This window comes from Zeus faber, assembly GCF_960531495.2.
Source record: "Zeus faber genome assembly, chromosome: 14".
In the NCBI taxonomy this organism is placed as follows: domain Eukaryota; kingdom Metazoa; phylum Chordata; class Actinopteri; order Zeiformes; family Zeidae; genus Zeus; species Zeus faber.
Window position 1 is genome coordinate 31,215,824 of NC_137200.1, and position 27,465 is coordinate 31,243,288.

General features: G+C 43.0%; 1 protein-coding gene across 5 annotated transcripts in view; it reads left to right on the top strand.

The window, feature by feature from the left end:
- Nucleotides 1-81: 81 nt before the first annotated feature.
- The window catches only part of ncor1 (nuclear receptor corepressor 1), an 81,437-nt gene continuing 54,053 nt past the window's right edge, over nt 82-27,465 (top strand). For 2 of the 5 annotated variants that reach the window (XM_080013653.1, XM_080013656.1), the window contains exons 1-14: nt 82-194; nt 8,702-8,888; nt 11,056-11,150; nt 11,452-11,659; nt 12,096-12,278; nt 16,646-16,759; nt 18,536-18,592; nt 18,733-18,785; nt 20,299-20,365; nt 22,864-23,036; nt 23,524-23,614; nt 24,223-24,401; nt 24,906-24,960; nt 25,373-25,486. In XM_080013653.1, coding sequence (XP_079869779.1) covers nt 8,778-8,888; nt 11,056-11,150; nt 11,452-11,659; nt 12,096-12,278; nt 16,646-16,759; nt 18,536-18,592; nt 18,733-18,785; nt 20,299-20,365; nt 22,864-23,036; nt 23,524-23,614; nt 24,223-24,401; nt 24,906-24,960; nt 25,373-25,486 — 1,500 coding nt within the window. In that variant the 5' untranslated portion in view covers nt 82-194; nt 8,702-8,777. The remainder of the gene's footprint in view (nt 195-8,701; nt 8,889-11,055; nt 11,151-11,451; nt 11,660-12,095; nt 12,279-16,645; nt 16,760-18,535; nt 18,593-18,732; nt 18,786-20,298; nt 20,366-22,863; nt 23,037-23,523; nt 23,615-24,222; nt 24,402-24,905; nt 24,961-25,372; nt 25,487-27,465) is intronic. The other 3 variants (XM_080013655.1, XM_080013657.1, XM_080013654.1) reach the window with 2 other exon arrangements.

The window sequence follows — 27,465 nt, forward strand, 5'->3', positions numbered from 1 at the left end:
CAAAGTCGCGGAGGCCGCTTCCCTGATATAACAAAGGAAAATACGTGTCGCCCTGCCAGGACCCGGACAGACAAACGCGGCGTAGCCTCCAGTCTGCCCACAGTCACCGAGCCGCGGATTTACAATCAGCGATCTACAACACGCCCGCCCCGACTACACGCTCCAGCCTTGTCGTCGTCCACTGTGGATATGAGGTGAGTACAACACGCTCATTTGGATCGAATAATAATGCCCGACGTGAAGTGCTTGGCGCTGTTTCAGCGCCCGTTGTACGCTTCAAATCCGCCTCCCAAGATGGCGCCGCGGTGGAGGATTGAGGGCTGACGTTCTGCTCGGTGGGGTCGCTGCAAACCTTGTACGCAATTAGAGAATCCAAAAGAAAAACAAGCAAACAAACACGTTTCAGCCCTTGTTTTATCAGAAGAGGTTCGAGTTATGCTTAGTTATCATGTTGGTTTTCGGTTGAACTCCGATAACGGTGCTATGTTGGCACAGAGTCGATAAGGTCCGAACTAGGATACAGAGCTTTATTGTCTATTGGCAGTTATTTCTATTTTCAGTCATTTTTCAGGTTGCTATTATATTGCCTTTTTTTTTTTAAATGTATAAGTTATTTTGTTGGTTTATTGTATATTGTCTGCTATTTCCCATTTTTAGGTTTGTCATAGATTGCATTTTTGTAGTCACTTTTTATATATATTTTAAGTCGTATTGCTTTTGTATTGCAAGTTGCGTATTGTTTTGAAGTGACACCGGGATAATAAACTATCTATCTATACAAAAAAGAGAAACATCGGCAATATACAACAAACCTAAAAATGATAATAAATATTCAATATTAATTATATCTGTCTAATAAACAATAAACATAGAATCATATTATAATGATCAACCTCTCTGTCTATTTGTCCATCTGCCCCTCCCCCAGTTGAAGCTGGAAATCCTCTTGCCTTGTACATGACAGCTCAAAGGAACAATAACAACACGTTCAACAGCACTGTGTCTGCACAACCCCCGTTTGGCTGCAACATGTGGCTCCTTAGTCGGAAAGCATCACATAACCTCTCCTGAATTTAATATGATGCAGATTATATTGAAACCTGTCAGAGTTCAGTGTAATAGTACGCAGGGAGAACATTAAGTCAAACATTCAATCTGAGGAACTTCCCAAAGGTTAAATTCAAAGCTGTGGGAACCTATTGTGCAAAACTCAGTTTTTCGTGCTTGTGCACATACATTTGGGTTTCTGAAGGGCCTACTTACACACATACTGTGAGATAAGACGACTCTGTCAGTTTGTTGTGAGCTGTCTATTTCAGAAAACATGTCCTAAAACGAGCTGTTTAGCTTTGCTGACCTGATCGATGTCACTGTGGGAGTCATTCTAATTAGAACCACCCTCCATCTGAGTCACTCAACAAACAAATATTTTAAAGAAGTGGAATTAATACCAACTGTCTGTGAAGAAACTTCAGACAAAATCCAAGTATTTAGAAAAAATAATTCTGCTGTGTTTCTTAAAAAAAAAAAAGGATGTGGTACGTAGACTGTAGGCTGCAGGGCGCGATCCGCTGTGCGTTTCTCTAAACAAAACCAATAAATATAGTGAGTTTTGATTGTAGATGTATTTATTTATAAATACAGCTATAGCGGCGTGGTGTCTCCCACAAGCCTGGAGCATGGCAATGAAAGTTGGAACAAATTTTTTAATTAGGTCTTGTAGATCTAATATAAGTGAAGATTCAGCATCTGGGTTGCTTATTTCTCACCTCAAATTTGTTCAAATTTGGTGGACTAATAAGGTGAAATCAATGAAACTTACGGAGTAAATACAACAGAACCCGGAAGCCATGATCAAACTCAGGATGGTGGCCACGCCCACAAAAAACAGCTTGGAATAGGATGGTGGAGAGAGAGCTGTGTTAGAATGCAGAATCTGAGCGGTATCTCAGCAAAAAAAACTCCCAAAAACATGTTTTGGGGGATCTCAGAGACCTAAATTAAGGGGTGTAAGAAGAAGCATAATAGGTCCCCTTTAAGTTCACATCTGACGGCTGTATTTCTTCATTTGGTGTAAAGAATATTTGGTGTATGTATATAGACTAAGAGAGCAGTGTTGCATAGCCGGTTCCCAAATACTTATTCAGTATTCTTTATTTGTCATATGCAGTTATACAAGTAAGGTTATGAAAGGTCAAGCTCAAAAGGCTGTGCAAAATAACTAGGAAGTAGGAAAAATCAAGAAAAAAATACAATTATAAAACAAGAAAGCAAATATACTATACGGTGTAATGTGAATTTGTATGTATGCAATATAGAATGTATGTACAATGTCCAGTACAGTGTATGTAATACTTGTGCCACTGATGACATTTTTGGTGGGTGCTTATTTGACCCAATTTGACTTCCCAAATAATAAACTAATCAGCCTCTGATAACTTGTATCACATATAATGTGCTTTTTGTTTCTAGTCCTTATGCCTGCTAGAAGGCTGTTTTATTGACAGTGTGGCCCTGTTTCTGTGGGCATATTTGGCAATGCCCGCTTAGTGCTTCCGCTGGTGGTAGAGAACTAGACAACGGTTCTTGGGAGCTCAAAGTGCTCCCAAGAACCGTTGTCAGTCTGCATTTTCTTTTGCTGTTGCACTGTTCAAGACCATTTCTAGTTCTTCATGTCCCATTACAAGCCAACTGTCTTTGTTTTAGAAGTGTTAAATCTACAAGGTGGCTGTTAGGTAAAAGATTCATGCCAACTTGACATCCTGTATCTTTAAGCATGAAGAACTATCTACCAATGTCAAATAAGAGCGTTCTTCTTTGAAGGGCCACAAAGTTAATTCCCCATTCTGATTCTTGTTAAGTACACAACAGTCTGTGACACGAAAGCGGTACATTTTAGAAATGCAAAGATTCCCAAGTAAAAAGTCTTTCATATATGTAGTCTTTGGAAACTATTTCATGATTCTGAGGCACTAGAAGACCTGACACTCACTGCTCGAACCTCAGCAGCAAGCAGAGGAATGTTTGTTTGTTTATGTACTTGCTGTATTGTTTCACTGGCTATTTTTATTTTTACACAGATTCCCTCCATTGAAATCTCACATATTCATCTTAAACTCCTTTCCCACATGGAATCCCTAACATTGCTGGATAAAAAATATCCGGCAATGGCAGTAGGTAGTCATTCCCACATTGGCCTCCTTTATGGAGAAGTTCCGTACGGCGTCTGTTCCCACATTAGATGGATTACAGATACAGATACAGTACATAATGGGTCAGGGTTAGTACGTTATGTCCAGTGTAGATGCCGTCGCTTGGACAATCTGTCGGCAACGGACGTACAACCTGAATCCCTTTCGTTTTTTTCCTGGCTCTAAGAGACCCAACGCTTCGCTTCCGGTCTCCCCGCCCTTCCCGGACGGTCTCGCTTCCCTCCGTTGACGCAGTGGGCACAGACTCCATCCCTGGAAGCAATAACCCAAACCCAATTTTATTAAATCTGTGTGATCATTTTCAACCAGTCTCACACGCTCTGCCTCCGGAGAAGGAATGTTCTCCACCCGTTCTACCTTTCCCTGTCAGCTCGTTCCCTCTCCAACTATGCGCGCCGGTGCAGCCGGTGGGAAGGCCAAGTGCTTGCAAGGCTTGACACTAATTGTTGCCCGGTTGCCCTCAGCAACCAGATTGAGTTAGTTGGCAACCATTTCATGGCCTCTGATTGCCCCCTTTGGAAACCGCTTTGTAACATAAAAAATAGGGACAGCAAAACCTGCATCCCAAAATAAGTAATTTGTTTCATTAGTGATATTTGACTATTGCTGTGGCAGTCAGAACCAGATGTGCGTGTGCGTTGACAGAGACAATGGTGAAGCAAATGAAGTTGTTCAACTGAGAGGTGAAAAGTTCTGCTAACCTGTGAACATCACAAACGAAGGTGCAAATTAAACTTAAACTGACACAAAACCAGATCAACCTGAATGGAAAAAAACAAAAAGGAAATTTGTCTTGAAGTCTTGGAAGGGCAATTGGATTTGATACGACTGACGAGCGACAGGACTGATCAGATCTTATTATAGACTAATTTACAGAAACACTATGGAGATTAACATCAGTTCTTAGTATGTTATATAGTAGGGCTGTACCTGACTCAGTATTCTGTCAGTCAAGTCGGATTTGACTGTTCGATACGAAGATTAGACTATTCATTCCTTTTTTTTCCTTTTCAGTACAGTGCCACACTAAACTCCCATATCAGCCTACATGAGTCATGTTTTACCTGTAAGACTCAGGTTTTAAGGCCTTTCTTCGTTATCTGTGTGTTGAAAACATAACATTTCCACACAGTCAGAGAAAGTAAAACTGTGCATCGTGCTCGTAGTTCAGTTATAAAATCCCAGCACAGCATGGAGCGCCTCTCCTGCCGGACTGGTGACAGCGCTGTCGGCCGAGGAGTCATTCAGAGTGGAACGACAATAGAGCAGGGTTATTACAGTCAGAGATGCAAAAAAATCGCTTTTCGGCGAATGTCACTTTTTTCATGTCAATTTGGATGATTTTATTGTGTGAATCGTCCCAACTGATCACAAGAATGTCAGCAAACCATTTTAGCATTTGTATTTTTTTTTTATCCGTCCTAGAGAACTAGAGAATGACGGCATCTGTGATCGATGAACTAGTGGACTCGTTCTCTTAGACACCGACACAGATCTGATCTCCGGTTGAAAGCAAGGAAGCGATGCTGCGTTTACTTGCTCGGTAAAATGTTATGCCTGTCGGAAGTGATCCCAGATTCGACTACTCGCCGGCGCGATGGGTGGATGCAGGCCGGGGCCAGTTCGGCTCTTCCTACAGGCAAGATAGGCGGCCTCCTAGGGTGCCATCCTGAGGCGCGGCGCGTAGAGGGAGAGATCGGGGTGCATTTTACACACCTGTCTCCCTCTCCGACGGTACAGATGATGCGTATGCTAGCGATGCATGCGCCAGCGCTGGGGTGCCTGCAATCGGCACGCCAGAATAGTGTTTTTTATTTTATTTTAAGTCTCCTTATGGAACAAAACGTGTTATGGAACGAAACCGTGAGCAATGGGGACAATTCCTCCGTAACTCTCTCCTCGATCACCCCCTCGCCATACCTTAAGCGCAGAAAATAATCTTGACGTGTCTACAAGTTGTCCCCCGTTCCTCTGTGCCCCGTCCCCACACTGTTTTTAGTTGTTTTTTTTGGAGGAATGGGGCTCGGCTCTGTGTTGCTCTCCGCCATCGGTGCACACGAAGAGCCGTGTCCAGACGTGGACGATTCACACTATTCAGAATGTTTTATTTAATTTATTTTATTTTATTTTATTTTATTTTATTTATTTATTTATTTATAAAAAGTTTGAAGATGTAAAAGTGTACTGCTCTGTGTGTATGGCTGTGGGTGTAGACGGGGGTTTAAGTTTATCGGTGGGTTGTTATAATTTGCATAATTTAATCTATTTGAAGGGAAGGCGTCCAGGATGGTGGGTATTTCAAATATACATTTTCATATTTATATATATATATATATATATATATATATATATATAATTATTATTTAAAAAATGTTTCACAATAAAAAACAAATAAAACCAGTACTATCATTAGTTATTTTTGTATAGAACAGGTGTAAACAGTATTTTTCACACACAAATAATATTAGTAAAATAACTTATTGAAATAAAACCTCACAGTCAGACGACCAGTGTGTGGTGCCTTCGCTTTGTGAACCTGATGTGACAGTGGGTGCTCATTGTCAGCCAGGGCACCTCCCGGCGAGGGAGGAGCATAAGCTATAACATGGAGGGCAAAACATTTTCCGGCGGCAGGAGATGGCAACTTAAACAAACAACACAACATAAAACTATAGAAAAAATAATTGTATAATTCGTGAATGACCCAACACTAATGCAATTGGAAGCGAGCGTTTGAAGAGAAGTGCATCATCAAAAGGGACACCACCGTTGCAGGGTTTGTTTCCTGACTGGACACATTGATTGATTACATAGAAATGTTCTTGTAAACAGTGCAGTTTTATGTCATGTTTCTATTCAAAAGGCTGCGTAGCAACGTGCAGTTGAAAAAATAAATAGACCTAGCGCAGAAAAAGAGAAATGCTGCACGGCGCGGGCCTCGCACAGGTGACGTGGCCGGTGGAGTTCCAACAGTGGATTCAATAGGAAGCAACACTGAGGGCACACCACGGCCGCACACTGCAAAAAACATACACTGCAAAATACCGCGGTTCATGTGTGCGTATTGAACTGTAGGGGGCGTACCGAATAGTTCGGGAACACACCGTCTAGCATTGCATCCCTAATTCACAAATATAAAAATATATTTATGATTCCCCTTATTACTTATTATAACTGCATAGTATATGAATTACTCAAATTATAAGGTGACTAAAAATGGCAACCATATTTTCAGTTTCGGCAACCAAAAGCTGATGACTGGTTCCCTGGTTGCCAGTCTGGCAACCACTTTTAAAATTGGAGTGTTGAGCCCTCACTTGTGGCCCCTAACTCTCAAAGACACTGAGTGGGTCTGAGTGGCATTTGAACAAGGAAAAGGAGAACATTTTAGAATATAAAGACCTGTCTCCATAGAGACTTGATGTGTTTCTTGTCTTTGCAACCGAGCGCCGCGGTTCGGATCGCACTGGCTTTAAAAATAAATAAATAAATAAATACAAATTTCACTGGCATTTTCCCGTAAATCATACTAGGTCGGGAGTGGGGAATATATGCAACGGGTTTTACGGAACATCTAGACCGGCTCCTTTTCCCACATGACGCCAACAGGGAAAGTTGCCAGTAGATTTACGAACTTCATTCCATGTGGGAAAGGGGCTTGGATTATCTTGCGATACCTCACACGAGATGAGGCTAGTCATGCGAGTGTCTTATTATAAACAGCTAAATAAACTAACTTGGAACAATATTTCATGATTTGATCTCCTATTTCTTTAGTGTGACATGCCAGACCAATTTGCAAATGTGAATTATTCTGGTAAATGGTACTGGACTGCATTTTATACAGACCATTCAAAGCACTTTACAATACACGCCTCACATTCACCCATTCACTCATCGATGGCAGCGACAACCATGCAAGGTGCACACCAGCTCATCCAGAGCACTTTACGGTTCAATGTCTTGCTCAAGGACACTTCGACGTGCTGCCAGGAGGAACGGGGGATCGAACCAGGAACCCTCTGATTACTAGACGACCCGCTCTACCTCCTGCACCACTGTTGCAGGGGCGTTATCAACGGGCGTAGCACTGCAAACCCGCCCCATATTAGATTAACGGTTGTGATTGGCCCAACCGGGACCAGACCCATCTGCCAGAGCAAATAAAATAGGCGCTTGCAGATTCCTCTGGTTCCCGGGCGACTAGTTATTATTTACAGCCATTTTGGAAAAGGTGCGTGCGTGCGTGCGTGTGTGTGTGTGTGTGTGCGTGCTGGACTGTGGTTGCCATGTACCTTTAAGACACTTAATATATCACTATTTTCTTGTAGTGTTACCCCTCTGGATTATCCCTTTTAATGTTGTTGTGTTATTGGCCTTGATCTTAAGCATGTTAGGCATGGCAACCTTAGGCAGTGGAGAGATTGCAAATTCACCAGATTGGAATGACTGACTACAAATACTGCATGGTGGAAGGAATGGAGGATGCAAGATCATTTGTATTGTTGTATCATTTATAACACAATCCTTCAGTGGTATTGTTAAGAATCAATTGAACTTTATGTGAAACTGTTTTGGTGTGATACATTAGAATATAGTTTAGTATTGCACTAAACCCTTTGAAGACAATAACTGTTTTTTTTGGGTTTTTTTGTTTGACCAACATAGTGATTTTTAAGCGTTCAACTTTTAAGATAATATAACTTCATTTTAGGGAACAGGCTACGATCACTGTCAAGCAAATTTGTAGACTGATCGTGGTGGTAATACCAATCTGATCATGATCTGTTCAATAATTGTCAATTCTCAATAAGAGTGAACAGATGTAACTGGCAGGGTTTTTGCAATCATGACATTTTACTTTACGATTGTCATAATGACAGGGCTCGACATTAACGGTTGCCCAACTCTCCTCGGCAACTAGATTTGGGCTATTGTCAACCATCTTGTGTGGTCTGGTTACCCTGCATGATATACAGTATCTATAGTCCCTTAAGAAACTGAAAATGTAATAATTAGAGCAAAACCTTTTAAAATTTTTCAACGTAGATCAAACTGGACAGAAAAATTACAAGTGAGACTTGTCAAGCTGTTGATGATTGCACTGTTTTACCTTGAAACAGAACAAACTGTTCAAAACAACTTCGTACAGCCAGAAAAAAATATTTATGTGAATGAGCATATTTCCTCTTAACTTTGGTATCACTATCCTAATATTGAAATATAGGTTATAATTGTATAGGGTCAATATCACTCTATTTTAAAATTGTGTATAAAATGTAATTGCGATTGTTGTGTGTTTTTGTGTTCCTTTATGCTGCTGTCGTAGAATAAGCTGATTGAACATTGAAACATACGTTTTGGACGACTTAATTCACATTCTATTTATTGTGACATTTCTGACATGGCTTTAAAATTCCCCATAGATTTGGATGGAAACATGTGATTGTGGGATTAAACCATCTTCCCTGTTCCCCGTCTGGCCTCAGGTGGTTTGGTCCCGCAGCCATGCTCCAGCTGAACCCCTGATCCATCAAGTAGAAGTCTGCTTCTCCCGCGCCCAGGATGTCCAGCAGCTCGGGCTACCCCCCCAGCCAGGGGAGCTTCAGCAGCGAGCAGAGCCGATACCCACCCCACTCTGTTCAGTACACCTTCAGCGCCCCGCGCCACCAACAGGTATGACCCCATGCTGGCTATTCTCAATCCTAAATCCTGAATCCTTTTAAGCGTCGGCCGAGCTGTTAGTTTTACTGGACATTATAAACCTGCAACGTTAAATTGCAGCTTTGAAACATAACTACTAGCATCTAATCAGTTTTTCACAATTCAACCTCCAACATGTTTCTTATTGTGCCAAAAACGCAGTCAATTAAAGTGTGAATCCATTTTTTAGAAACCTTTGTCTTCCCTCTCAGACAGTCACTTTCTTTCTTTCTGGTCAATAGATTTTCGTTCTTTTCTTTTTCTTGGTGACTCGAGGTGGTCGTGATGTATATATTTTTTTCATTTGAGGGTGCTGTTCGTACGTACATAACACAGATACAATGACTGGCTATTTCTTATAAATTCCCAGATAAAACATGTATCAAATATGGAATATTTTAAGACGCTTTAAGTCTCTTTACTTGAGTATCTGTCATGATATTGCTCTTGATATAGAATTTTCATATCAGGGATGTTCTCAGATGCTGAATCCCGATTCCAGCTCGGTTAAATTGGGTGATGTGCATCCCCCCCCTGCACTTAAAGCTCATGTTCAGCATCCGGAAATGGTCTAATTGAGCAGTGAAACTGAGCCACAAACATCCGTTCTGGCTGTGTGTCTTAGAGCCTGGTGCGGGCGGTTAAGGGCCGTATCAGACAGAGCTGTTTTGTAGAAGCTGGAGATACCTTTTTGCTATTATTATTATTATTATTATTATTATTATTATTATTATTATTATTATTATACAAAGAGATTCGTTTAGATTGTTGTGTCCAAAAAGTTAGTTATAAAATCAAAGACGCAGGAAACATGCGATTTAAGACAACAAAGCGACTTGAATGGACTTGGATGGCTTAGATAACAAATCTACAGAAAACGTAAAGATCTTTTTCCGTTAACTCAATACTTGAAGGTGAATTCAAATTGTTATTAGGAAGCGTTCTGTGATCTGGTGGTCCTGCTGTTCTTACTATGCAATACTAAGCTAACTTTATTCAGTATAACATTAAGGTTACGTTACACAGTCAATCTTAGTCGTTGTTGACTTGATAAATCATTAGAATCCTTTTTTCTTATTATTACATGAGAAAGTTGATGTTTGTATCAATAAATCTGTATGTCATAACATATGCATGATGAGGTTCCTCTTGGTGGATTGAGGGTTCAAGGGATTTATTTGTATAGCACATGACATACACAAGTGGAATTCAAAGTTTACTTCCAGAAAAGGCATGTAATAGAAATAAATAATAATATATAGACACAATTTTGCTTTTGCGTAATCCGTTTAGAAAGAAACATTGAAGGCTCATAATCATTCCCCCACAAATGATTTTCAATCTTTATTCGCCTAAAATGATTTGTGTGTGAAACACAACTCTCAACATATCAATAAATTCCTCTCATGGATTCACCTGACACCACAGTCACCAATAGTAGTAGTTGTGGGACTCAATTTGAGTTACAATTTGCATTCATTTTCTTTAATTTTAATTTAATTGGATTTAAATATTTGGCTCAATATTCGAGTGTCCCAAAGCAGGGTTAAAATTCAGAGATAATTGCTTATCAAGGCTGGTATAGAATTTCAGTCAGGCACAAAGTTTCAATTTTTCCCATTTCCCTTCCAATAACGTTGTGCATACAATTCCGAGAATAGTACTTCAATCGAAAACTATCTGGTACATTTCTGGGCAATGGGACTATTTGTTTAAATGTGGAACATTAAAAGAAAGATACTGGAATTAGGAAATATTTCCTCAAGCATTTGCTTGTTGGAGTTTGTTTGCAGGTCACAGTGCGCTGAGAGTATTACTTGTCCTGTTGCGGATTGGTGACAGAAGCTTTGAGTCTTGAAATGATCCTCATTGCTGTTCCTGACGGCAACGGAACATTGTTGTTTGTCTAAAAATTGGATGGTGTTGAGTTATTTAACAGTCCATGGAGCGATAATATGCTTTAGCTCTCTGACTTGGAAGAAAACGATTTCCCGCAATTTTCCTCTCATGCCTCAAATGGCTTTTTCTGCAGTGGTACAATGTGTGATGCTGAAATGTTTATATCTTTAGTCGACTCAATGCTCTCGGTCAAATGTGTTCTTTAAACAATGTGCTTGTGTTTGTGTGTCTTTCCCTCTAGGAGTTTACCGTCCCAGACTATCGGACCCACATGCAGGATCCGCAGGGCCGGAGACGACCCTCTCTGCTGTCTGAATTTCACCCAGGAACTGAAAGGTAAGAGACTCCACTCATTGACCTTTCCTCATTTCTGTGGATGCTTATCGCTCAACAGGGCTTGCTGCGTGGAGTGTTTTCATAGTGTTCAGTATTCAAAATCATCGCCTGGCGTGGCATGGTTGGCAAATGAAGACTGAAACCCTAAAATTTACGGGGGGGTGTCTGTCATGGTGTTAATGTGTAACAAATTGTGAATTATAAAGAATTATAAATAGCGATGGGTCTGCGAGGGAAACTTTGATGTGGATGCTTTTGGCTCCTGATGATCTGAGTGCTTGTTTACCACCCGGATCCCCAGGCCTCCAGAGAGACACCATGGCTACGAGCAGCAGTTCCACTCTGTCGCCGCCCAAGCGGAGCACGAGGACTTGGAGGCCAAACGGCCCCGCATGGAGACCTTCTCCGAGGGCCACATCACACGCACCCCGGCCTCTGCCGGCGGTATCGTGCTGGCTCTGCCGCATGCAGTCCAGGACAGCCTCCGAGCCACCATGGAGGTCAAGAAAGTGAGCGCCGATCTTTATGTCGCATCTACGATCTGCCAACGTCATTTACTTTATTGTCCACATTTGCAGGGTGTCTGCCAAAGTCTTAAAATGTCTGAAATTCAGTTTTACAGATATTAGGCCTTTTAAAAAATATTGAAAAAGTCTTAAATTTGAGTTTGAGGGTCTTCATTTCAACATAAAGAATTTGTCAGATTTTATTTATCCATATATATTTATATATTTTTTGTGTCAAAATGAGTTCTTCTGCATCAGTCAACATTTCTAATAAGGGAGATCATTTGTCCAAAATTCTTTGGACAGAAAAGGAAATTTGTCTTAAAGTATTAAATGTAACTCTCTGATAGCTTGTATTAGTCTGCTAAATGTAATGTAATGTAATGTATTATCAAATGGAGATCTACCTTCCCAATCCCAATCTACGTTTATTTCCCAGGAGTCCCAGTTTTCTGTCAAGGTGGAGTCTTCGTCCTCAGGAGGCAACACGCTGCACATGGGAGAGGAGCAGGACGCCTCCCCTTCCAAACTCTCCAAGGAGGAGTTGATCCAGAGCATGGACCGCGTGGACCGCGAGATCGCCAAAGTGGAGCAGCAGATCTTCAAGCTGAAGAAAAAGCAGGTGAGTCATGGTTGGAAGTTAAGCCTACCTGGAAACGATGCATTCTGCTGAACGCAAGCGTAGTTTGGTGTTTGTAAAAAGTCTTGAAGTATAAAATAGACATTGTTGTGTTCTCACAATTTCAATGTGCTTGAAATTTGAATGAACGGCCAGGAATTAATGAAAGTGTTTTTAGGGTTGCCCCCTGAAAGTAGACTCATCAATCATCGTGCTCTCGGTCGTGCTCTCGGTCGTGCTCTCGGTCGTGCTCTCAGTCGTGCTCTCTGTCGTGCTCTCTATTTCCGGCTGTCTCCTTTTTGCTGCTGCAACAATGTAAATTTCCCTGTGGTGGGACTAATAAAGGTTTATCTTATCTTATCTTATCAGTTGAAAACCTGTTAGTCGACTGAGATTCTTCAAGTCGAGCAGTTGTTTTTTTGTTTTTTCAGTCATTGTCCATGACAATAACAGGATAAAACAGAAGCTTAAAAAAGGAAGAGAGATAACATTTCAATGAGGAATTATAAATAAGGGGACTCATAGATGTATATTATATGATCGCCGTACGGATGGGTATTGTTAAGATTGTAACGGTACTACTACTCTTATGGATGCTGCTAATCGATCCGGTACTTTAATGGTACTCTTATTGCTTCTTTTTTTTTTCTTTTTTAAGAGAAAAACTAAAAGAAATGAAGAGCAGAATTAACACTGCTGCATGGCGCATGGAGGGGGGGGTGACCGGGGATAGAGTCACGGAGAAAGTCTCCCCGTTACGCACGGTTTCCTTCCATAGGCACTTGTTTGGTTCCATAAGGAGAAATAAAACAACATCTAAAATAAAAACACACTGTTTTGGCGCACCGACCTCTGGCACCCAATCGTCCATAAGGTCGGGGAGGGAGACAGGTGTGCCGAATTCGCCCCAATCGCTCCCTCTCCGTGCCTCCTCTCAGGATGGCCTCCTGTCCCCCGCCACCCCCCGCCAAATAACAGCCGAATCTGATTCGACTGACAAAATTCTGGGTCCGGTACAGCCCTAGTTGTTTTTATTGTAGTGGCTAATAAAATAGGACAACATTTTATGAATACCAAGTGGGGGAATTCAGGAAAAAGTCTGCTCAGTTCTTGAAAAATGCAACAGATCACTTGCACCAGAGCCTCTCGTGGTGGATGAGAAGTTTGATCATGCAAACTGAAAGGGCTGAGAAGGAGCTTCCATGTCACTTTGGTCATTTAATCCCAGAATGAACAACATGTTTGAACTTTATAGACAGTGGTCTAGCTCCGGACTCAGAACTTCTTCAGCAAGTTGTTTGTTCAGACTTGTCTTGTGTACTTGAGCTTTCAGGTCCAGCCGCTCCTCATTCAGAGCTTTATCCATACCCACAACCCCTGGCAGGCTCTTTCGTCTGCGCCACTCTTATTTGAAGGCAGTCGTCTGGGCTGTAAAATGCTGTGATGTGGTTCTCAACCTTTTTCACATCAAGGACTCTACATTTGATTTGGTCTCTGGGAGCCTGAATCTGAGAAGATTTTTACTGTGGGATATGGTTTAGTCCGATAGTTCTGCTGTTATCTTCCTAACATGGTATAGACTATACCATGTTAGGGAGATAACAGCGGAACTATCGTCAAAACACTCATTGTTATACATTCTCTCATGGTTCTCCCATCTTGTAAATGAAATAACCTTGACATTTATGAACTTTTTTTATGGGGGCCCCTTGAACCTCTTGATGGACACCTGGGGGTCCCCAGACCTCCCATTGAGAACCACAGATCTAGGTGATGAGCAGCCTTATCTGTTGTGAGCTAGAGGTTGGGGACGTCGTCAATCCGTCTTCCTTTGACCTCACATTGATGGGAGAACAACCTTTTTCTTCCAAAGTTGTTTTTTGTTTTTGGTGTGTATTTCCCCCACTATCTTTTCAGTTCTGTCTCATTAGATAGGAATGCAAACTGAGTTTGGCTTGGAAAGTCCCTTTGTCCTCTTTTTTTTTTTTCCGAAGGATTTTTGAGAGGTTTATTTGTTTGTTCAGGGTATTTCAGGAGCCTGGCAGGTTTACGTAACCTTTTAACTTGCAAGTGCTCACCCACCAGTTCAACTCGCTGTCAGCACCAGCCCAGCTGCTGAAACCTGGTGTTCAACTTGATGAATAAAAAAAGAAAAAAGTTCAAACAACTGGGCCGGGTGTAATCTGACGTCAACCCCTCATGTGCTCCACATATCAAAAGCTGCAATCAGAGCAGCAACAATTTCCTCCAAATCTGCTGATGAAAATCCTGTTCATGAACACTTGGGAGGCTGGTATCAGATGAAATATCCAACGTCAGGCTAAAATGCCATCGGAGTAACCTCACTACAGACATTTGAGACCAACAGTCATGTGAACCATGTCGGATATTAAAAGCGACTTGATTTTCAAATTTTTCTTCACATAGAATGTTAAGAATGTTTCTTGAACAGAGAAACTACTATTTCCTCAGTTTCCTAATGATGCTAAACTAACAGTGCAATCCCAAACTGCAGTGTTCAGCGAAAGTAATGAATTGGTACTCAGTATTTTTTGGACGCGACAACACGGGACAAGTGTACAGTGTCTCCCATGCATTGATTTGTCTGTGGCAGCCCGCCATCATTTCATCATTGACTGCCACTTATTCATTTTCTATTTTGTTTTACTATTTAAAATGGGTAAAACCTTATTTAACTGTAGAGCTCCACGCAGCACATTGATTGCCTGGTCTCTCTCTCACACACACACACACCGTCTGTCGTGCACCCTTTGAATCAAAACATGATCATGGGCAGGATGTTTAGGTTGGGTACTGACCCACTATGACACCGGTTCCTATATGATCGTATCTACCGGACCAAATCGCTACGCAGATTCTGGTGCCGTGCCCGAGCTGCCGATTGAAATATCCACCCTCGCTGCTCAGAAACCGCCACACATGCCTTCACTAAACATTATCGTTTGAAGCCCGCCACTTGAAATCCTCTGCATGGCGCACCGCCGCTTTCCTCTCCTGTGCGACTCGCTTTTTAATGTTTGGACGAGAGCCAAACAGCAATGTCAATGTCACATTATGGTCACTCAGCCAATCAGATTAAAGAGGCGGGTCGTCAAGCTTTTCACAACCGGTAACGTCCGGTTCATACAAACTGTCAGTCACAATTTAAAGTAGCGCGATGTAACTTTTGGTATTTGGGATTTGACGCCCCTACAGTTTCTGAGTGCAATTGCATTTTTACAGCATTGTCGTTAAGCCCGGTCCGGTGTCCGAAAATAATTGACTTTACCAGACAAATCCAGACAATGAACCATAATCACATTTCAATGTCACATTTCAATAACTGTGTTACGCTCCTCGCATGGCTCCAGGAGAGCCATGAGAGGAGCGAGCACGGGGATCAGGCCCCTGCTACCGGTGCAGGTACCAGATGTGCGGCCTGGGAGATCAGGTCACAGGGTGAGTCAGAGGGTAAAACAAAACCTGGTCATGCACGGGGTGTTTGGGTTGGGTACCGACCCACTATGGCACCATGAGCCGTAATCTAGAAGATTAGATGACAACAACAAGACTACATGACAACAAAACATCACTGACATTCAAATTCATTCATTTTGCAATTATAATTATACTGCTTTATATTAACTTTGTTTGGAGATCATATCAAGACGTCTGGATATAAAGGCATTTGTCGCCATGGTAATAGTCTGCGTTCAGACTGGCTGATGCAGGTCTGGCGAATGACTCTTTTTACTGAGTGACTCTTGAGTCTCAAAAATGAGTCAAACCTTTCATCGCCAGCAGAACTTAGGCACTCTCTCCACAAGCAGCCGCTCTCTGTGCTGCACTTTGATAGATCTGAACTCTGCACAATTTGTGATTTGTCAGTTGATGGGGAAAATAGTTTTATTAGATTTTTATTTTATTTTTTATTTTTTTGTCCAGGGTCACGAGTTGGTCTCGAGCCCTGGGCTGTTTGAAAATGTAAATCTCAAATTTTCTTTGGCGTAGACGTAGACGTCACTACAGTTTGGGAATAGCAGTTTGGGAATCAATTTCCTTATTGAACAAAACAAAAAAAGTACTGTGCATAACGGGGGACACTCTCAGTCACCCCCACCCCCACCCCTCCAAACAATTGGAGTCAACCTGAGTGATTGGCAACAGAAATGAGAAAATTGATCCAAACAATTGAAGCAGAAGGGGGTGCCCAGTGCCATTCCTGCGCTGGCCCCCCCCTCGCACAGCATTGCAGATTGTTTTGCGATAAGGCGGCTACGCATTTTTATTTTTCCCGTGTCTTTAGTTTTCCTCGGTCTTTCCACGTACAATGTTGACTTAAATGCTCCTGTGCGCTTGTGACCTCTCAGCAACAACTGGAAGTGGAAGCGGCGAAGCCAGTGGAGCCGGAAAAGCCTGTGACTCCCCCCCCAGTGGAGCACAAGCACCGCAGCATCGTGCAGATCATCTACGACGAGAACAGGGTGAGTTTCCCGAATCACACCCGAACACGGCAGGCGACACACAATTGCTTTTACATGGTTGAATGGTGTTAAAGGTACAATCAGTAATATTGGAACGATAGAATATGGAGTAATATTAAGTCTAAGAAGCCTTATGGAGGAAGAGCATCAATGTTGTGCTGCAGTTTATTTTTCTTTCTTGAGTGAGTGCAATTTGCCACTAATTGTCCAATGTATTTTTTTTTTGCAAGGGGTTTAAATTCCTCTTTTGTGTGCTGCTTGTATTTTTGCCCTTCATCAATTCTCCGCTGTAAACGTTAAAACTTTAATTTAACTACAAAATAAATTCATACTCAAATGCTGTCCCTACAAAAATCAAGAGGAGTGCCTTTTCCTTCTAGTCAGACGTTAACACGCAGCAGGGATTCACCCCAGTGCACTTCAGGCTTGGGCGATCGTGCAAAATTCCAATCGCTGATATACGATTGTATCAGGGGCGCACGTCGTGGGGTTCACCCGTGCATAGAACGTAATGTAATTTGGCAAATGCGGTCTCCCCGTTCCAGAAGCGCAGGATTTATTATTAACAAGTAAAGTATTTAACATCCAGTTTGTACTAAATAAAGTCCCATAGCAACGGGGAGACATGCGTCCTGACGTCCGAGCACCTGCCCCATGGCCCCACGGGGCCCTTCTTATCAGGTGCGCTTTCTAAAAAAAATGTTTTTAATTAATGGGCGTCGAGGTAGCGGCTTGTCTGGGCAAGATATTCATGAGGAACTCCTCATGAACCTCGGTGCACCGGCAATGTGCGCACAGCGCCTGGGACCAGAGCGGTAAAATGCCTGGAAGCGGAGCCGGGTCCACGTGGCTTCTCTTCCTCTTTGAGCACCTGCTCCTCCAAGTCTCTGTATGGGACTGTAGAGGGGAAGTGAGACCTGATCACCAGCGGTTACTGAGCAGCTCTGAGTGCAGAGGGGGAGAGTCTCCGCCCCCTCTCTCCCTCTTCCTCTTCCCTCCCTCACCCCCCCTCACCCCCTCTCACCCCCTCTCACCCCCTCTCAACCCCTCTCTCGATGAAGTCGATAGACAATTAAATGGTAAATCAGCCAAAGCCTAGCGCAGTTCATTGCCTCCATCTGTAGATACAGCATTATGAAATTGGTGGATAAAGAGTTGATCTGGTTGTACTGCTGAGTCTGCTGAGCACACGCTTCGCTCCTGTCCACCAGAGCTGCTCTTTTCTGCCCCGTTAGTTATTCTCTGGCAGAACTGCATTCTGGATGTTTTCCCCAATTCTTTGGTCTAGATTTGCTTTTTCATTCTTTGATCAGATTTTGTCATTTTGCAGAGCGCACTCTGCACTCCAAAGTCAAAGGAAAAAACAATGAACTATTACGAAAGAAAAGCAACCTGAAAACTAAATTGAGGAGAATCACGCTTTTAGTTTTTTTCCCTCTTATAGTACTTGGTTGTAAACGACCGTTCTTGTTTATTCTTCTTGAGGGTGATTACAGTTTTCCTGTCATTTTCGGTGTTTATTTTGCATTCCTCATCGCTACCCTTCTCAAAAACAACAGTGCAAGTACAGTGTGTAGGCTCTACACAGGGCAGCCCCCGTTTTTAGGAATCTTTCTTTAACCGGACTGACTTATCGTATGTCCATATCTTTTATACATCGGGCCAATAGAAAATCAAAGAAATCAAAAGGTATTATTTTCTTAACGCAGTTGTGTGTGAATGATTTTGGAGATAGTAGCCTGACTGTTTGTTTGTCATTTTCATATTTTTTCACAGAAAAAAGCTGAAGAGGCCCACAAAATACTAGAAGGTCTTGGTCCTAAGGTGGAGCTGGTAGGTGATCAGTTGGCAAATCATACTTTGACATTTTGAGATTTTGGAAGTATGGAACTAGGCGTTGCAGCTACCAAAGAGTTGATGACTAATCCACTGGCTCCCATGTTTTCCTACCTTTTTTAAATTTCCTCTTTTAGCCCTTGTACAATCAGCCATCGGATACGAAAGTCTACCATGACAACATAAAGACGTAAGTGTGCGTGTTTACTCAGTTGTTATTTTGTTGAACATGGCTCAGAAAGTAAAAGTCCTGCCTTGGTTTTGCTCCAGTCGTGCACCGATCAGGTGGTTCCACTCATCAGTTGGACTTCCTGGTTGATGATAATCAGCAAATCCACATCCAACATCTAACTAAATAAATATTGTAATACATTTTATTTATTTGTGCCAGCAACCACTTGCTGTTGAAAATGGGATTCTGACACTCCGTTGTCAACGCTCTGTCAGTCCACCGGGGGGCGTTGTGTTTTCGTTCCGTGACGGAGTTCGCCCGTTGAGTTGAACGGCTTCAACCGATCAAGCACAATGACGATTTTGTATGAGGCCTTGAGGCATGGGGCGTGGGGTGGTGGTGGTGGTGTTGGGGCGGTGGCATGGTGGTGGTGGTGTGGGGCATGGGGGTGGTCGCATGGTGGTGTGGTGGCGTGGTGTGGGGCCTGGGGGTGGTGACGTGGTGGTGGTGGTGTGGGGCGTGGGGGGGGTGGTGTGGTGGTGGGGTGGGTGCGTGGCGTGGGGGTGGTGGCGTGGTGGTGGTGGTGTGGTGAGGTTGAAGGCCGGGTTCTCTGGGCTAAAGCCCTTATCAGCGTGCACCATGGGAACGGCCCATCTGGCCCATCTGGCCCCGCTGTGTGAATCTCCAGGGTCAACCCTCTGAGTGTCGTATCCTCACGGTCACTGTCGCGCTCAAACAAAACGGTTCCTAGTATTTGGTGTCCCCACCCAAGCACAAATAAACAACCAAACAGACCCCCCTGCCCCCTCCCCCCCCCCCACTCTGAAAGGAAATTCAAGTCATTTCAAAGAATTTTCTTATCTGCTGATGTCGTCTGACTTGTTGAGCGGAGCGTGTCTGTGTTGGTAAAGTGGAGCTTGATGCCTGATGCGATACAAGCCCTCGTGTCAGAACCTTGGATGGGGTCGATCGGCTGGAGAGCTGGTCCACGCAGCGTTTCATTGAAGTTTCTTTTCTGAATCACGTGATGCACTTTCACAAGAATCTTCCCGTCGTTGCTCGGGACGGATTCAACAAGTTGATCCGGCGATTAATACTATTGTTTCATTTTGTGAATCGATTTGAAAATTGTCATATTGATGGTTTGTTTGGAAAGTTATACGGCCATTTCCGTTAAATGAAATACCACCATAGTCAAAAATGTATGAATGTATAAAATGTCAATATAATAATTATAGACATATTGTCATATCGTCAGCTGTATCAATATATCAGATTGAATCTAATTGTGACCCTTCCTATCACTCTACTAGTGCAGCTTGTTGCTGTAGAAGGGTTAGCTGTGACTGTCATATACTGAGCTTGGAGACTGTGACGTAGTGTACTGCCTGTACGTCGCCTTGCAAAAGCCTCAATATCAATAGATGGATAATGTAATGAATTGGAATGTATCAAAATTCTGTCATGAACCCTAGCTGCTGTGTGGTACGGTAGCTGTAGTAACGACAAACTGCATTTTCTCCGCTTGCAGCAACCAAGTGATGAGGAAGAAGCTGATTCTGTTTTTCAAGAGAAGGAACCACGCTCGTAAACAGAGGGTAAGTCCTTCCCGCCCCTACGGGAGGATGGCGGAGAGCAAACTTCCAGGAATTTGTCGGCACTTTGAATCCGACTGCCGCGCCCGGCCCCAAATCACAATTCTGCTCCTACATGATGTGCTTGTGCCTTTCTCACCCCGGACAATTATGTGTTTTGATCACAGTTACATAGTTATATTTGACAGACGGGGGTACTTTGAATACATTTACCATCAAGTAAATTAGGCGGAATTGTGTCGTGGCCTCAGGGACTCGGCAGGTATTTAGGACTGCTTTCTACGATCAATTATATCAATATCAATTTCATGGCACATTCTGCAAGTCAAAATATGTCATAGCCGTTTAGAAACCGATCCTCAAGTTTCCTCAAATGAAGTTTGTTGTATGATTTGTAGAGCTGCCTCCTGAAAGTCGACGAGTCCAATCATCAGTCAGTGGACTGAGGTTCTTCAGGCGGAGCAGTCGTTCTGGTTTTCAGTCAGTGTCCGTTACAATAACAGGATAAAACAGACAGAAATGTACAAAATGCACAGGAATTCATTTCAATGAGGAACTGTAAATAAGGGGAATCATAGATATATATGAATGTGGGAACATACAACATACATGGCTCTCCATGTGACCTGATCGCTCCCTTCCTCCAAATACAACAAGAAAAAACAGTGAGGGGGGCGTGGCACGGAGGAACAGGGCACGGCTGGTTACCAGTACCAGTACCAGCACCAGTACCAGCACCAGCACCAATACCAGTACCAGTACCAGCACCAGTAGCATTACCCGTACCAGTACTTTCTGCGCACAGCGCATGGAGGGAGCGGCTGATCGGGGAGAGAGTCACAGAGAAGGTGTGTCTGTGATGCACGTTTTGGTTCCATAAGGAGACTCAAATAAAACAACAGGCATGTCAAATCAAAAGCACTGCTGTGGTTTGCACGGCGGCCCCCCCATCGCTGCGGCCGGCACCACCGGCACCGTCTGAAAGGGAAAGAGGTGTGAAAAATGCCCCCGGTCGCTCCCTCTCGGCGCTCCCTCGCGGCGCCCCCTGGGGACGGCGGCCGCTGGTCTCACCTTGAGGAAGAGCCGAGCTGTTCCTTTATACATGTTGTTAGAATGTGTCTTCAGAGCTTTCCAAGTGTTTGATGTGCAGCACGATGGACGTTCGTTCCCAGGAGAGATGTCGGAGAAGCCTTTTCTTTTTTTCCTCAAGCCCCAAACGGTTAAAAAGTGTCTTTTCAGTCTTGCACCGAGCACCTTTTTGAAGAGCTCGTACGGCCGTGGCACGGATCCTCCCTCCGGCTGCTCCCCGTCAGGGTCAGACGGACCTTTTGGACTCTGAACAATAGTGAAGTGCAGGTGGCAGTGTGCCAAGAGGAAGGTGAATTGTTTGGCCCTCGGTGCAGAGAGAGGAAACAAGGCTGCATTGTCCTCCCAATATGGACCTCCTTCCATTCCCTCGCTGGACACTTTAACCCTTCTGCCCCTGGATGTGGATTTATTATTATTATTATTATTATTATTATTATTATTATTGTTATTAATATTTTATTTTTTATGAACAACTTTCTTAAGTTTTAATTGATCATTAATCACTATTGATGGGGGGGGGGGGGTCATGAAACCTATAAACATGTAAACAACGGAGATTGATAAAACAACACAAAAGAAACAACAAAATGTGAACCCCGTTGAGTACATACGGTACCAGTCACCAATAAGGTTTCTTTTGGGGGTTTTTTTGTTCCTGAATTTCTCTGGGGATGAAAAAAAAAGTTTTTCTTTTTCCTGAGCATTTGATCATGCATGCCGGTGATTCAGACTCGTAAGAACGTAAGTCCATGCATTGGTTTCTACCTCCTTTTTTTTGTAGAATTCTAGGCGCTACAGTGATGGAAGGATAGAAGGAACAAGCCGTCGCTAAGAGTAACAAGATGAAATAGGAGCTGAGCGAAGGGAGATCCACACCGTGAGAGACAGCTCTGCCAGCCAGCGCATGTCCCAGCTTCACGGGATCCCTTTTTTCTGCTTTTTATCCAGTTTTCTATTCCCCTACAAACCCTTTCCATCTGGTCAGGAATGTCATTATTATCCGGCTAGATAAAGAGCAGTTTTCATTTCTTTTTCTGAAGATTTTCTTGAATCAGCTGAAAAGTTTTCTCATATCAGCTGCTGTTGGAACCTCTGATTCTTGCACAGTGAATATGAATAATTTTTCATTATTGTTCTTATGGATTATTATTAGTATGATATTGGCACACTCACAAATTATTACATTTCACTGCATATATGTATGGAAGTATGTATATGTATGTGACAAATAAAAATCTTGAATCTTGAAATATGCTGAACTTACAAATGGAACTAAACTTAAAAAACACAGATTGAATACTGCAAAAATGATGTCAAAAACAAATTCTTCATGTGAGAAAAAGGGTGAAGAGCATTAAAAGTCAGTTCATCAAATCGTTAATGCAGAGAACGGTCTGCGCGGTTTTACGCAGGAGCAGAAGATCTGTCAGCGCTACGACCAGCTGATGGAGGCATGGGAGAAGAAGGTGGAGCGGATGGAAAACAACCCCAGGCGCAAAGCCAAGGACAGCCGGACGCGAGAGTACTATGAGAGGCAGTTCCCTGAGATCCGCAAGCAGAGAGAGCAGCAGGAGCGCTTCCAGAGGTACCTGCTTCCGTCTCTGGGCTGCTCTGTGCGCCTTGCACCTCACCTCCCAGAATTCCACTTGAAAGGTCATGTTTTTATACTGGTACAAGTTTTCCCTCGTCTCTGCTTTCTTTTTTCCAAAGTTTGCCTTCTTCTGGTCAATTCTTTTTTTATTGAATGTTCATCCGTAGCGTCAGTTTACTGATCACAAGTCGCGACGCCGCTTTATAAATTTGCCGCGGCTTTGTTTCACTTTTGCCACGAGTCCGATCTTTGCGTTCTTGCCGGGAAAGGCACCAACAATGGCAACAGCATATAGAGGAGCGCATGCAGAACTTAAATACATTGAATGGCTGTTTCTTGAAAAGGGCCAGCTAAATAAATACAAGATAAATATAAATTTCAAGATTTTTTGACAAATTCATCGTTGGAATTAGCACTTTGATAGGGTGGAGACGGAGCACGTTGTGAGGTTTAAATGATGTCTGTCGTGTTCTTCCCTCAGGGTTGGCCAAAGAGGAACAGGTCTTTCTGCGACCATAGCGAGGAGTGAACACGAGATTTCTGAAATCATCGACGGTCTCTCTGAACAGGAGGTCGGTACCAGACGGGCCTGCCCTCGTGATGGCTTTGTTTTGCCGGCCGGCCCGGAAGTTGAATCCGTGGCGGGGTCCTTCGCCAAAACTAGAATGACATCATTTCCCCGTTGAGTTTTGGATCGATGTACAAAATGAGCACATGCCTTCTCAGTGAGGGAGGTTTGGTTCAGCTCGGTAAATGTGGGTTTTCTGACTAAAATCCTGGCGTAACATTCAAAGTCATTACTCTGCCCGGCAACCAACGTGTGCTCGTTGGTTCAGAGAGCGGTGCTCTGCTCTCTGAACCAAGTGCTGCTCAGCAATCTAACTTTCCAGTTTCAATTAGCAAATTGTTAGCGTCAGACTTTTTGAATAGGTCTGGGTATTGAACAGGATGTGGGTCACGATTAGATTCTATAATGGTATATTGACATTTTATACATAATGATAATTGTTATTGGATTTCTTTAACACTATTTAAGCAGTAATCATGTTCAATGAGTCAGACGTTAAACTGATGATGCTAAACCTGACAGCCTGTCACAGCTTTGTCCACTCCCAGGGCTACAGTAGCTTTTGAGTTTTGAGCGATTGATTCATTGAACGACTGTTTCTCCGTCTCACAGAACAATGAGAAGCAGATGCGGCAGCTGTCCGTCATCCCGCCCATGATGTATGACTTGGAGCAGCGCAGGGTGAAGTTCATCAACATGAACGGCCTGATGGACGACCCCATGAAGGTGTACAAAGCCCGGCAGTTCATGAACGTGTGGACGGAACACGAGAAGGAGATCTTTAAAGAGAAGTGAGCGGAGCATCTTCATCTCCACCTGGCCTCAGACAATTCTTTGCAACCATCATGTAGAAAAAACAAACGGGAAAAACTTGGTGCTGGTCCCAGGCGTCAAACACAATTCAAAAGCTGCACATGGTTTGAAGCTGATCGGATCTGTCCAAGAATATCTCTTCTGATTGGTGGACTGGTGGATAGTGCTCGAGCTTCTGATTGGCAGAGAGAGAGAGAGAGAGAGAGAGAGAGAGAGAGAGAGAGAGAGAGAGAGAGAGAGAGAGAGAGAGAGAGAGAGAGAGAGAGAGAGAGAGAGAGAGAGAGAGAGAGAGAGAGAGAGAGAGAGAGAGAGAGAGAGAGAGAGAGAGAGAGCGAGCGAGCTCCCAAACAATAGATCACGTTCCCCTGTTACACAGGACGTTCTACACTGTTTAAAATTCTCAGTATTTTGACATAGATATTTTGTTGTCAGTCAGTGTAACTTTCCTTGTTGCCCAAGTCTTTCTTCTCTTCCATTTTCAGGTTTGTCCAACATCCCAAAAACTTTGGCCTAATTGCCTCTTATCTGGAGAGAAAGGTGAGTTGCTTCCAGATTGTTCCCTCTGTGTTTTTTGTACACCGGTTCTTTTCCCCTGTGTTTAACCACGTTTAATTCACCTTGAATGAATTCCTGAACGCTGAAGTGGAAAGTTTGTGTTTGTGGCTCTAGAAGCATCACAACGATTATCTTGTGATAAAAGTTCCATGATCTCGTTTCTAGCTGATAACCGAAGCGTTCAATATTTCAGAACAAATCATACATGTGCCGTCTGCCGCAGCAGGCCATTTGTTTCCAGGGACATTATCCATAGGCTCCTAGAGCCCATGGATAATGTCCCTGGACTCTTGTACTGAGTTTCATGTGGATTTTTAATGAGGTGCAAACTCTCCCATTGACATGGATTGGATATGCTGCTCTCAATTTGATTGTCCTGTGCATGTATTTCCAGTGTGTGTCTGACTGTGTCCTCTACTACTACTTGACCAAGAAGAACCACAACTACAAAACCCTGGTGAGACGCAACTATGGGAGGCGGAGAGGAAGGAACCAGGTAAGATTAGAGGTGTGTTCCGTGATGCCTCGTTTGCCTGGACCGTTTTTCTACATCTGAGACTCGTGAGGAAATCTCTTCTTGTCTTCAGGGTCCATAAGAGATTTATTGAGGATTGTTGTGACCAAAGGGGCTTGATTTTGCAGCGGCTTTTCTCATGACTTAGGATACAAATAGCAATGTTTTGTGTTTTTTTTGCTTTTAAATTGTGGGAGAAAATAGTTGTTTTTTTATTTTTATTTCTTGGTGCTGGCAACAGGTAGTGGCATTTTATGGACAAAAAGATAAACAACCAGGGGGTGGCCAATCTCAGTTTCTTTTAACAGATTCCACACTTATCTGTTGACAGAGGGATGAGTGGGTGAATAGTCATGATCAATGGGCGGCTCTTTTAGCAGAAACACTATTGATGTATGACAAGACAATGTTACAAGACATCTACCTGTACTCACTGGAGCTTGACTCACACAGCAGCGGAGCCTCCACGCTTCAACCAGACCCCCCCTCTTCCATTTCTCTGGAGCTCAGGGTACCGGGCCCTCTGAAGAGCTTGCTGGTTGAGGGCCCCCGGACTGGGGAGGCCTGTAGTTTGAGTCCCATCCTCTGCAGTTATTGGGTGGATGTTTTATGATGCGACGGCCCGGTTGGCATGCCTGGAAGGGTATTTTGAAGAAAACATTTGCACATGAACGGTCGTAAAATGTGACTTGCTATACCTCAAATATGTTTATATATTTCGAAAAATTATTAATTACAGCAAATTTCTCAAGTTTGCAGAGTCAATTGTCAGTCAATGTTCTGTCAGTCATATATGTTTGATCTCCCATGCCACCATGGGAGATCTGAACCACTGTACTGTATGCACCAGCGTAGTTGTTTACCCCCATTTTCCATACCAATCTCCAGCAACAATGTCTAATATGAAGTGTTAAATGATCTTGAACAACGATCAGTACGATGATATGAGGATATCTTGACACCTCTACTAGTAATATGAAGATGAGGAGAGGATAAGTAGATGTACTCTGGAATGGTGGCTAAACATTACATTTAAAGCTCTCTTTGCATGAGAAGAATCCTTGTTGGTACGAGTTTGCGCAAATATGCTTGAATGGAATGTTTTTGTTTTTTTAACATTAGAGGCAGAATTACGTTTGAGAAGCTGAGATTTCGTAACCTTTCAAAAAAATGTTTTTACTTTTCAGCAATGTGCACAATGAGCATGTTAGTGTACATTATGATAATGTATATAATATGGTAATTCAATGAGGAATTATAAAGCTGGTCGCTAGCCCTTTCCAAAACATATCATCATAGTATGTTTTGGTGCATTGTTTTATTCATCTCAAATGTCGGTTTTGAGAAGCTTCCATCCAATCTATTTTTCTCCAAGGCCTCTAGTAGTTGTTTGTGCCAGAGGTATTGTCCCACGTGGATGTTGTCCCGCCAGTCTGATTTACTATTTTAACTTGGCCTCCCTTTGCATGTTGTGCTTCCAATTTCTGGAGGTCAGCAGCCTATCCGCAGGCCTCTGCAGCACAGATTTACCCAGAACCCCCTGCAAAACACTCCTCTGCAGATACTGTTTACGCTTATCTATTGAGAAGCATGTTTCAGGCTTAATGGACATTCAGCTTCAATACTGGAAAACCAGGCCAATGACAGTGCAAGTCCTGTGGAGCGTACAGCAGTGTACTCTGCATTAAGGCTCAAACCCTGAGTAAGGTGGACCCGCCACTGTCACAAATTCCCACGATTCCCCTCACTTGGGTTACCGCGCAAGCAAGGAAGAATAAGTGCTTTTTTTATGCATGCACATATAATGCTTTTAACTTTGAATGGTTGCTTTGCATATGTCTGCCTATATGGATGACTGTTGATGTGTGTTTTTTTGTTTTTAATCATTTAAGGACTCTTGGGTGAGAGGGACCTAAATAATTCTAATATTATTACTTTTGGGGTGCTTTGCTGTATTTACCATGCAACCTATC